The sequence below is a fragment of the Humulus lupulus genome, chromosome X (genome assembly GCF_963169125.1).
Source record: "Humulus lupulus chromosome X, drHumLupu1.1, whole genome shotgun sequence".
Classification (NCBI taxonomy): Eukaryota; Viridiplantae; Streptophyta; class Magnoliopsida; order Rosales; family Cannabaceae; genus Humulus; species Humulus lupulus.
In genome coordinates, this window is record NC_084802.1 from 11,200,203 (window position 1) to 11,212,433 (window position 12,231).

The 12,231-nt window shown below is 30.8% G+C and overlaps 1 protein-coding gene across 1 annotated transcript; it reads right to left on the minus strand.

Moving 5' to 3' along the window:
• Window positions 1–3,299: 3,299 nt before the first annotated feature.
• On the minus strand, window positions 3,300–11,448 carry LOC133804889 (histone-lysine N-methyltransferase ASHH1). The gene is made up of 11 exons (XM_062242999.1): window positions 11,082–11,448; window positions 10,090–10,154; window positions 8,354–8,510; window positions 6,512–6,598; window positions 6,212–6,296; window positions 6,037–6,130; window positions 5,689–5,887; window positions 5,105–5,139; window positions 4,140–4,623; window positions 3,748–4,001; window positions 3,300–3,624 (listed from the first exon to the last, which is right to left on the minus strand). Exons 1-11 carry the CDS (start codon window positions 11,082–11,084, stop codon window positions 3,594–3,596), a joined length of 1,494 nt encoding a protein of 497 aa, XP_062098983.1. The 5' UTR covers window positions 11,085–11,448; the 3' UTR covers window positions 3,300–3,593.
• Window positions 11,449–12,231: the final 783 nt, after the last annotated feature.

The window sequence follows — 12,231 nt, forward strand, 5'->3', positions numbered from 1 at the left end:
AGAAGCACCTTATTACATAATGGGAGGAAACTTGTTTATATAAATATATATGACTCATAATTTTTTTTTTCAGATTAATTCCATGACAAATCTTTTATTAAAAATATATTTTTGTACTTTAAGTCCAAAAATATTATTTAAAAAAAATACATTCTATCATGGAATTAAAATAAAATATAAAGACCAAAATAGTATAAACTCTTTCTTGTGAGGATAATTATTATCAATTTTATATCTTGTTTATTTGGTCGGTGAGAAAAAGATTAAGGAAGAAACTTTAGTTATATCCTCATTGTTTGGTAGTTGAAAAAAAAAAAGTTTATTGAAATTTTAGTTTTAGATTGACGCTTTACAATTTGAATAGACAATTATCTATCCAATATTTGATAATTTGTAAGAATTGATAAAATTGAAATCTAGTCTAATACTCTTTTCAATTTCATTATTTCTCTATTATTAATATATCTTCATTACATTATATCATTGACAATCAAAGGAAAAAGAAAAAAAAAGGTATTTGATGTTTAAGTCGTAACAAATTCAATTTTATCCTCAATAATTTTATCAATAAAAACAATAAACTTCACTTCATTCATACATTTCTTTATTTTCTATAAAAGACACTACTAAAAAGTATAATTTAGACATATGACACAAAACATTAGTTCTTAGATAACTGACGTTTCATTTCTAACTAAAAACTATAGATATTCAATATTTTTGACATACAAAAAACTTATCTTAATTATAATTTATTGTGAGAAATTAAGTCATATGAGTAAATGCTTTTCTTTTTTTACAAATATATGTTTATATCAAATCCTAAAAAAAATTGAAAAGAAAACAAAAACTTAAAGAAGAAGAAAAGCTTTAGTATTTCTTCCCCCAAATCAACACCATTAAGTTTTTTTAGTAGCAAAAACTAGAGTACAAAAATGCCAATCATACTTTAAAAATATATAAGTTTGTCAAAAGCTTCGAGTCTTATCAAAATTTAACTAAATATTTGATTGAACGAATGAGAAAACATACCAAATGGCACACTCAAAAACTTAGTCGAATATCAATTGAAATTGAATGCATTAGAAATGGTCGAACCTATATCAAATGTATCAAAAAATGGGTAAAACGACTATGTTTAACCATACTCTTTATCTTCTTTTTTTTTTTTTTGGGTAAAAAGAGTTAATTATTTTATTATCAGTTAATTTATTTAGTTTTTAAAAGTTATTATGATCCTTAGTTGTTATGTTTTTGTTTGTTTATTCATCATCAATTTAATTTTAATTTACTAATATTTATATATATATTTTTTTTCAGTAATTTTTATATTCATGGTTCACCAATCACTTTCATCCTAATTGAGTCTCAAATTTCTGTTCAACTTGGATGGTGCTGATTTGTTGCTATATATGTGCTTTTTGACATGTTATTGTATCTACATCTTATTCTTACTTTTAGTGTGTTTTATATTTAGAAATTTTGATAATAAATTTATGGGTAGTTCTCCGGTGCATCCCAAAAAAGGGCATATCAGTGCCTCTCCCACAAATTTTTAGTTCGGGAAGTATTTTCGGCGCAAATTTTTTTTATGGTCGTGTATATTATAGTTATTTAGAGCATCTTGCAAATTTTCGGGAAACTCTGAATAATTTACAGTATAGAAAATAAAGTTAAAATAGTTTGTTGTATGCGTGACTACTTTTTTTAAATGTGTGAAAGATAACTTGTTTGAATCTTATTTTCAACACTGTAAATTATTTAGAATTTTCTGAAGCATGATACTCTAAATAACTACAATGTACACATGTCGAATATACTTTCTGAGCCAAAAATACAAAAAATTGCACCGATGTGCCCTTTTTGGGGGTGCACCGGAGAATCCTCATAAATTTATTTGGATGAAAAAATTATCCAATATATCTTCCTTTATAGTTGATATTTTATATCAATCATAATAATTTTTTGTCAAAAGAGATATAGCTCTATGAAGATTTTTTTTGTGTACAAAATATTTCCTTCCAAAATTTCTCAAAAATATGAGATGTGAGAGTTGTCGAGACATATTGGAAAATATTGTATTCAAATATAGACAATAATAATGATAAATAGTTTTCAGCAGCAATCAAATAAAAAAAGAAATTATACTTTTAGAAAATATATAAGATAAACTTATCTTAAAAGATATGTAGAATCTAACAAGTGATTAATAAGTATCTCTAATATTTTATATATATATCGATATATATCTTAAACTTTATCAATATAAAAATAAAATAATGATATGTCCATCAAGATTATGCACCAAAATATTACACTAAATGTTATTATTTTTAAAACAGTGAGTCTTATCTAAAATAAATGTGATTGATTAAAAGAAATTATCACATCAGTTGGTGTAATATTTTAGTGCACATATTATTACTCATAAAAATATGTTAGATCCAAGTTGATAGAAAAATTAATCCCAACCCTCATTAATATAAATGATATATCATCAATTCCAACAAATATTAAATAAAAAATTCCATATAATAGTCTTGTTGTTATTTTTTTATTTTGTTTTTTGTACATGTAAAGAATTCTTGGAAATCAATCTATCTCTATTCTTCAATTCATGCATTATGTTATTACTTTTTGTATATATGTCTTTAAATTCTATTAAGAATTTTATATTTTTAAACATATATTTATTCTATCTATAAATTTTCTTAATTTTCTACTAATATCAAAAATCATATTGTTCCATAAAACTTTCTTTTTAGAATTACTTGGCCTTAAGAAAAAAAAGTATAAAAGAGATATCATTGATGATGACCATCAGCCTGAATACGAGAGTCAATATAATAAGGTTATCCTGGTCCCGTAACATATAGTCATCCTTAGAGACAATGGCAATATTGTGGTGATATCTAAGAATCATACCTAGACCCATCCTTTTGTCTTGGGGAGAGATGGTTGCATCGGTTTCATTAACAAACTTATGTCTGCGAAACCATATCTCTATAGAACAGTAAGCATTCTTTCCAATTCAATATTACACAGAAACTCAGCAAGTTTCACCATAAATTCATAGATATCCATAGTCGAAAATGGAGAAGGCTAATATTAGAATGTTGTTCCATAAAACTTGGTTGTGTTTTTTTGTTAGATTATGCTTTCTCCTCGAAGTTTTATTGAATGCTTTCTATAAAAGACTAAGTTGAGCAAAGGAGATATATAAATATAAACACTAATTTCTTCTCTTTTCTCCAAGGCATAGAAGCATATTTATGTATATTTATGTCCAAAATAAGAGCTGAACATAAAAATTAGATGCTTATCAAATGAAGCATCCATCCCAAATTAGGGTGCTCATGGCCCAAATTGTTTTGGTAAGAATTCCAAACTTGAAGATACAAAAACAAGAAGAGTTTTCCCTTCTGTCATGCTCCAACGAGGCCTTTCAAGCAATCCAAACATACCAACAGACTCACTCATACTCACGTTGCGAGTAGATTTTCTCGTCGAACTCGACCTTTTGTCAATGTGGTGAATGATATAGTTGACTATCTGAAAAATCTTGTCACGTTACTGTGTGCAATGTCGTATCATTACACGGCAATTAAATATAAAGCTGAGAGCCTGAGAATGTTGAAAAAAGTTTATTTATTAGTCACTACAATATAAACAACAAAATTGCTACAAAGTCTTGTATTTCAAAGCAATCTGAGTTCCTGTGGAATGAAAAATCAATTTGTCAAGTACTTTGTTTCACTCTGATCATCAGCCTCAGATGGTTTTGCTTGGCCATAGGCTTTTTGAGGAATGGTGATGAAATTTTTTATTACTGAAAAATGAAGGTCATACTCTGCCCTCATTTTCATGCAGGAAGCTTCTATCCACTTCTCGGCTACACTGGTAGCTACACTGTCTTGGTGGTCCCTTTCATGTTCTTCAATGGCAGGTCGTATCTCATCGTATAATGATTTAAGATGGGAGGTAGCATAATTTTTCACTTCCTGCCAAGCAAGTAAGCAAATTAACCTAGATTGAATTAAGAATGAAGTTCCACAAGCACGCAAAAATTTAAAAGCTCGGAAAATTCAGTAGCGTTGTCTTCTCTTTTCTTAAAAAGAAGAAGAAAAAGCATGGAATACCTCATTTTGTAATATTTCCTCTTGTGCTTCTTTTGTTGGCAAGAGTAAAGCAACCAACTTCATATCTACTTGCTTTTGTGGTACTTTTTTCAACTTCCCATTAGCATATTGCTTTGATTTTTTCTTTGCCATGGACTTTGGTCCAACCTGATACTTTCGAGGCGTGCTATTACTTGTGATATGAGATATCACTGCATTTTTTTGTGGAGGTGTCTGTTGAGCATCTTGGGAGTATAATATACTCTCTGCATTCACTTCAGCTTTAAATTCACTGATAGCCATCCCCTCCATCGGAACTGAATCAAGGGACTGAACAACGAGAGAAGTCGACAAGAACTGGTGCTCAGATCCCATACTAACATTTGGTGTCATCCCATCAACATTATATTCAGAATTTGAGAAGCTAACAGCCATTGAATTGAAAAGCTTAGACGAAGGCTCATCCTCAGCAGAATCATACAGAGGAATTTTCTCAACTGAATATCTGCAAGCAAAAACACAGTTAGAAACTATATATGGTATACAAAAGAATCTCAAACTATCAAAACTTTGGATTGTGAGTGAGTGCTAATTTGAAAACAACTGCCCATCAGATGTTAATGTGATTGTGACAGTATCTCCATAACAAAGATATAGCATCTTCACAGGCCAGTTTGGAATTCAAAATACTTTTTCTCAAACTTCAGGTTGTCACTAAAAATTTTGATCCCCTGTATCCTATCAAAAATAACTAGATGGAGAGAGATAGAGACCTGTAGACATATTCAACATACAAAAGGCTCAATAGTATGATTAACAAAAAGTACAGAACCACCTGTGCTAAACAAGTTGAACAGCTATAGCCAAACCAGCATAAGCAAACATGTGCAGAAGTTCACTTTACGTAAACACAAAATGATCCAGTGCAGCCTAATAAAGATAATGAAAACCTTATCTTAGAAAACATCAAGAATGGGCAAACATACCTATCATCATCATCTTCCCATAGGTATGTATCCTCCTGTTTGAAAGATGCACCACAAGAAAATTGAATATCAGGGCAAAAGCTGGATATCAAACCACGTTTTATCACTCTACTTAAAAAGTTTCTACGATTATTGTCATTATCATTATCATCGCTATCACCATAATTGCTGAGTTTCACAGCACCCTCAATTCCAAATCTAGAGCAGGGAATGATATTGTGTTTTGGGGTGGGGGGAGGAGGTACACACTTTGAGATTTGGAAAAGGAAAAAAAATAGGAGGAAATAAATAAATACAAGAACTCCCAAACGGAAAAATAAATGATAAAACAATAAACTTAACGACTACAAGCAACGTTTCCAACTTGGTAGGAGTAACCTAATATTACCTATTACCCCATGACATACGCACCAATAAATTTCTTATAAGTAAAAAAAACCACTCAAATAAACTGCAAATGAACAATAAAAAATTCTTATTTCTTTTTCCCTAAGATTATTTTAATCAGCCAAAACCAGAATATAACCAGTTGAACCTTCCATCAAAATTGAGAATAAAAAATTTCCTATCTTATCAAAGACTACCTGAAAACCACGAGACTTTGCCCCAAGAAATCCAGAGCAGCTAGCTGCACCACAATGGCATCGAACCTTGGCACCACCATACCACTCAAAATTGTAGTCGTATGCCAATTCAACTCCAATAGGGATAGCTTGCTTTGCGAATATTCCAACCCTTACCTCCCCCAAGACAGTCCACTTTCTCGTCTCACAGTTAGGTTGGCTGAAAATGTAACAAAAATAAAAAACTAAGGGAAAAAAAACACAAATTGGCAATATCAACTTTGTGGAATAAGATATAGTACAAGACACAGTAAATTAATTTTTTAATTCCCCTACTTTTTCCACTAACATTCTGCTGAAATGGCTTACCATGAATGATTTATAAACCTAGCTTGGCTTCCCTTCCTAGTGGCATCAATAGATTCAGAGGCATTGAGAGATATTATAAATGCATCCCTGAGACCTGTATCAAGCCACACATAATGGCAAAATTAGTTTTGATAAAAGATAATGTGAAAACATACATTGCAACTCCAAAAGAAACCTTGAATTTCATAAGCTTGTGATCTTCTTTTGGCTTCTTTCCATGATATCACTTCTCCACAATACTCAATTACAAATTGTCCTGCCTGCAGTATGAAATAAAGAGGAGGTGTTTGATTAATCAAGTACATACATCTTAAAATGTAGACCAGGCAAAATTATTAATCAATTAAATGTTAGAATAAAAATACAGAGGAGTTCATTATTGCTCCTCATATAGAACTAGCAAATAATCATTTCCAGATATTGAAAAGAAAAAAAAACATACCAATTTTTAAAAAAGTAGATTGTAAAACTTTACCTTTATATCCTCATCTGCTAAAAGGCCCCAGCCACGATTTTCTGTTTTGAACAACTTTGTCTTAGCATATTCACATTTTTGAAATTTCTGCTCACAGTTCAGTGAAGAGACATCCAATACAGATAAGATATCAGTTCCACAACATAAATGAAGAAGTAAAGGTTCAAACTCTTCCCATACAGTGGAAACATAACGGCTTGTTTGGCATAGACACTAAAATTTATTTTGTGTTTGAAAACGAAAAATTATTCTCTGAAACCAAGTAGGGATTTTTGACATTGCTCTTAGATAATAGGTTTTTATAAACAATGTTATAGAAAACAGAGAATTCTGATAACAACAAAATGATTTTTCAGAGTTTTCTAGAAAACGTACATATTTTTTTTGTAAAAAAAATCTCATTACTTTCTCTCTTTAATGTTTAGCACATCACTTTCTCTCTCCTCGATGTCTCTCATTACTTTCTGTCTCCTTAGTATCTCTCATCACCTTCTCTCTCCTCGATATCTCTCATCACTTTTTATTCTCTCAAATTACTTCCTCTCATTTTTTCTCATCACTATCTCTTTTCTCATTTAAACACCTTTTCCACGTACATCACTCTTTTTTTCTCAGTCTTTATTTATTCTCCTCACTTTCACTCCTAGTTGACTTGCATTACTTTTTCTCTCATTGACTAACATCACTTTCCCTTTCCTCTTTTTTTCTCATCACTCTCTCTCACATCCCTTTCTCTAAGTACACTTTCTACATCTCTTTCTCATTATTTTCTTTGTTTTCATTTTCCCTAATGATCTCAATATTCATTTCCTCTCATAATAATTTGTTTTCCTATTTATTCTTAAAAATTAAAAATTATTTTTAGAAACCATTAATCAAACACCTCTCTTTTATTTTAAAAATAACAAAAATAGTATTCTATTATCATTTTTTTAAAACACGATTATGAAAACAAAGAACAAAAATAATCCAAACAGGCCTAACTCGCCTAAAATTTTCAAGAGCATATTTTGATGTGGTCTTTTAGTTAAATCAGTCTATGGATGTCCTAGTCTTTGCACTAAGTGTATAACAAATTTGAATAATTAACCTTATTCGTCAACACTAGAACTTTTTTAGACTTTAGATAAATAAAATTAAGTAAATTGGTTTATCAAGGGCATAATAACCTGAGATTTCCTTTACTATAGTTCTCTTTCTGTTACAAATTCCTTCTGCTGTTGTTCATGGATATTGTTCACAGACACTGAAAACATTTTTTTCTTCTTCTCATTGTGTCATCATAAACCCATATTCAAGTCTTCCCTTTACCTGATTAAACCCTTGAAACATGTACTTCCACAACTACCCTCAACTAGCCAAAGAAATAACTATCTGCTCTCAGCAATTTCCACCAAGCAATATTATCATACATATGTATTACATGTGAATGTAAAGAGAATGCATGTCAGCACAGATGTCTGCTTAATCATAAATCGATGAATATTGTAATATCAATAATGAAGCAAACTTTATTTATTTATTTATATATTTTTGACAAACAACTTTTAATTGTTAAACAGGAACATTAACACCAATCAGAACAAGAACATAGATTAGGCAAAGTATTTCGACATAAAAAGTTTAGAAAGTAGTATAAGTACTAAACATTTCTGATGAAACTTGTGATGATTCATGACAGCAAAGTCAAAATGCTTTTGTGCCACAAAATTGATTATAAACATGAAGAACATTAAAATAAACATAAGAGCATAGTAACAGATGCATCCACATGCACACAGGAAAGGAAAGAGTATGAGCATGCGTACACCACATGGAAACATGTATGAGAGAGATATTTACCTGATTCATACAATAGTCCTTACAAGGGCAAAAGCCAGGAGTGCATTCTGTGCTGGTATGTACATTCAAGCACTCCTCCCCACAAGCACTATCAGGATCGTTTTCATCATACTTGCATTCACATATAGCAATATCCTCCTCCTTTTGTTTCCTGTGTCTGAACAAAATGTAGATGGAAGAATGACAATAAGAAAAAGGGGGGAAATGACACTGTAGTTCGTAAAAACTACCAAGAAAACACAAATCCTTTTTCTTTAAATGTTGGCTGATAAAAAGAATCAAGTCAAACATTGATTCCAATTTAAAATTTTCAAATTTCCAATAGTAGGTAAAGTTATTGTTAAACAAGGTTTTTCAAAAGAAGTTTTTTCACCTGAGGCCAAATCTGGATGTATAAGTCTTTTAAAAAACTGACATTTACGAATCTGGGATTCCAAAATGGTTAAAATTGGCACTCTTTGGTATAGGGTGATAAAAAAAAAGTTTCCACTAAATGAAAACCAAAGGGATTCCAAGAAGGGTGGGAGTTTGACGTTTAGGAGCCTATGGAAGGCCACTGCTCTTTTGTATGAAAAATACTTACAGATAGTTTCTTTCAAGGTTGAGTATGGTAGTAAAATTAAAATTTAAGAAGATATTTGGATTCGCTCAGAGTCCCTGAAAGAAGCAATCCCATTTCTCCCGCAATCTGAAAGATAGAAAAGTCCCAGATCTTATTCAATTGAGCGAGTCAGAAGTAGAGCTATTTACAGTTCCATGGAAGATAGAAGAAGGGAATGGATGGGTGATGTTTCTAAACCTTTTCATACAAATCAGCTTTTGACAATCTGAGTTCAGTTGGGACTGTATTGTCACCTCAATGGACTGATTTTCAGGAAAACACCTAATAACCCCAAAGGTCAAAGTTTTTGTGTGATTACTTGCCTTGGGTGCCTTAATGTCCATGATATTCTTTAAAGGAGAAGGCCCTTCCAAGTTATCTCGCCAAGCTGGTGTAGGATTATGAAATAACAGATCATGTATTTCTTCATTGAAGGTTCTCCTTACAGGAGTAGTATAAATTACTAAAGGAGTTTAGTTTGTGTTGGTGTATACCCCCTCAATGCATTGACTTGTCACCCAATAAAAGAAAGGAGGTAAAGTTACACAAATTCTATGGTTAACAGCAGTAAAGGCTCCATTCTGGGCTTTCGGGGTGGAAAGAAACAAGAGTATCTTTGAAGATGTAGAGAGAAAATTGAATGCATTTGAGATAAGATTAGACAATAGGTAGCCACCTGGTTATATAATGTTAATGTTAAAGAATTCAAAGGTATCTCTTTCTCTGATTTCATCCGAGCTTGGCAATGGCAATTTATTTGTAATGATATTTTTGTTTTTCTTGTTTTTGGGTTTTTTGGCTCCTGTTTTTAAGTGGGTGTTCCTACTCACTTTTTCTTGTATTTTCCTTCTCATTAATACAAGTCTGAGGTTTTGTTTCAAAAAAAACTAAGAAAGAAAGAAAAAAAAAAAAAAGGTTTGACATTTTTGATGAGGTTCCAACCAAAAGCTAATGTGGTCTATAGCTACCCTGAAAATTTCTATAAGGCATAAAAGCAACTGGTCTATACTAAAAAATGATGGATGTAAGTATATAAGCATTTTACCTGGTGAGGAGAACCTACTATTTTAATGTTTTATATACCCAAACCAAATTTTTATATGGAAAGAACGAAAGAGAGATAAAAAGGCCTTACTTTCGGTATAAAAAATCATTTTGTTGGATGTGAATGTACTGCGGAAGTTCTTCTGCAGGTTGAGCCTTCAAACAGAATAGTCACCATATGAATTAATGAGAAGAGCTACTTTCAGGACACATCTTAAGTATGAACATATAATTCAAATTTAGCAAAATGAAAGTTAAAACAGCATCAGAGAACTGCATAAGAAAACTCGAACTTATTTATCACCGAAAAGAATCCCATTATTCTTTACGGAAACAAAGAGAGGGAAGGGAAGCACGCAGAGTAGAATGTAACATAGAGATTAATTGCAACCAAGAACCGCACAAATAATTTAAACGAACAAACTGTACGTAGAAAAGAGTTGCTGAACTTAATTTTTGAAACCAAACATTTAACAGTACCAAATAATTAGATAAACCAGCCCTGATTAGATAAACTATTGTTGTGTAAAGTAATTGAACTGAAATTATAATGTTACAAGGACAAACACATGCCAACAACCTACATATAAACTGTTACATTTTCTTGCTCCTCTCACCAAGAAACAACATATTCGTTTCTTATCTACAATGTACTCTGACTAAATACCAGCCTCCAAAAACCAATATACTCAAGTTCTTAACAAAGATACAAACATAATATTACCCTTAAAAGAATTAATTATTTGATAAAACTATCCCTGAACCACTAAGGATAGAACTAGTTTGTTATAACAAGGATTGTCTGTCCTAGTAACCTTTTGCAGACACATCTTAAAAGAGTTGCCTGGATGGAACAACACCACCAACATTACTAATAATAATCTATCCTCTTCACAACTTTCATATTTTTCAATCTCAGTTATCTCCATTATCCTCTATGCCCAGAAAATGTGACAATTATAACATAGTATAGCTCCTAGCAGTTAAAGCTGGAAGTTACCAATTAAAAGGATTTTTCAATACATGAAATAAAGGAAACGTTTTTAAATGTATACATATATATAATTATATAAAAAGACTTACCATTTCAAAAATTGATAAGAAGCAAATGTCAATCGAGCTGGAGCAGTCGCCTAGAAACTCTTTAAGGCAGCAACCTCAAAAAATAATGATTGCTATGAACTCCATAAAGCTTTTTTACAATTATAAATGGAAAACCCAGCAGAAATAGGAAACCAGTGAAGTAATCCAAAATTCCAAATTTATTCGACCCCCTTTGTCTTCAACATCAGAAAAAAGAAGCTAAGAACCCTAATTCACCCAAACATAAAGGTTTGGTGCAACCGAAGAAATTGAAAAAAAGGAGGAATTCCAACACATTCGTACTTCTCTTTGCTACCATCTCATTCCCGCAATTCTCCATGGTTTTATTCCTTCGTCTTTCCCCAAACAACTCTGCCAAGAAAATTTCAATTAATTTTTTAGTGTAAGGACTAAAATACCCTTGCCAAAGTTAATAACATATGATGTGATATTTTATATATAATTGAATTTAAAATGTGTCTAATTTATTATAGAATAAGTAAACATTTGGTATCTCCTCTAATTTATAGAAATAGAAGCTTGTATTCTATGTTTTTTGTAATTTGAAATTACATACATATTATAACATGCACTTCATGATTCAAATGACATAATGTCTCACAATAAAATTAAAAACTTAAAAATGATACTTCATATTCTAATCTATTACATTAATTAACATAACTAATTATTAAAAAAAATATACATATTTAAATAAATAGGTCAAGCAAAGGAATGAATGCCATCCTCACTCAGCCCTGTCTTATATAAGAGTACAAAATAATCTTTGTCTGTGTTATGTTTCTCATTTAATTGGAACTTAATTTTTTAGACCCTTAATATTTTGAATGGAATGTCAAATTATGAATGCAGTACTAATATACTTCAATAAATACTCACTCTAATAATATGCCAAAAGTTTTACTAAATTTAACATATGCTAAAAAGTTATTTAAATTTGAAACAAAATATAACATGATCAGCATTAAACAATTACTTTTTTATTTACCTCTATACTATAATCATTGTTTTAAGTATCACCAATAATTGTAATGTAGACTTGGCAAAAGACTAACTATATTGCAAAAATATATATTGGCCAATAAGAATAATGTTATAGCAAAAGTAGAAAAGAAACAAAATAATGGGA

Excerpts from the sequence above, each read along its gene's own strand:
- LOC133804889 (XM_062242999.1), bottom strand. Across the intron at positions 6,297-6,511 it reads TAGCAGATGAGGATATAAAG|GCAGGACAATTTGTAATTGA; the intron begins GTAAAGTTTTAC and ends TTCATACTGCAG. Across the intron at positions 6,131-6,211 it reads ACAAGCTTATGAAATTCAAG|GTCTCAGGGATGCATTTATA; the intron begins GTTTCTTTTGGA and ends GGCTTGATACAG.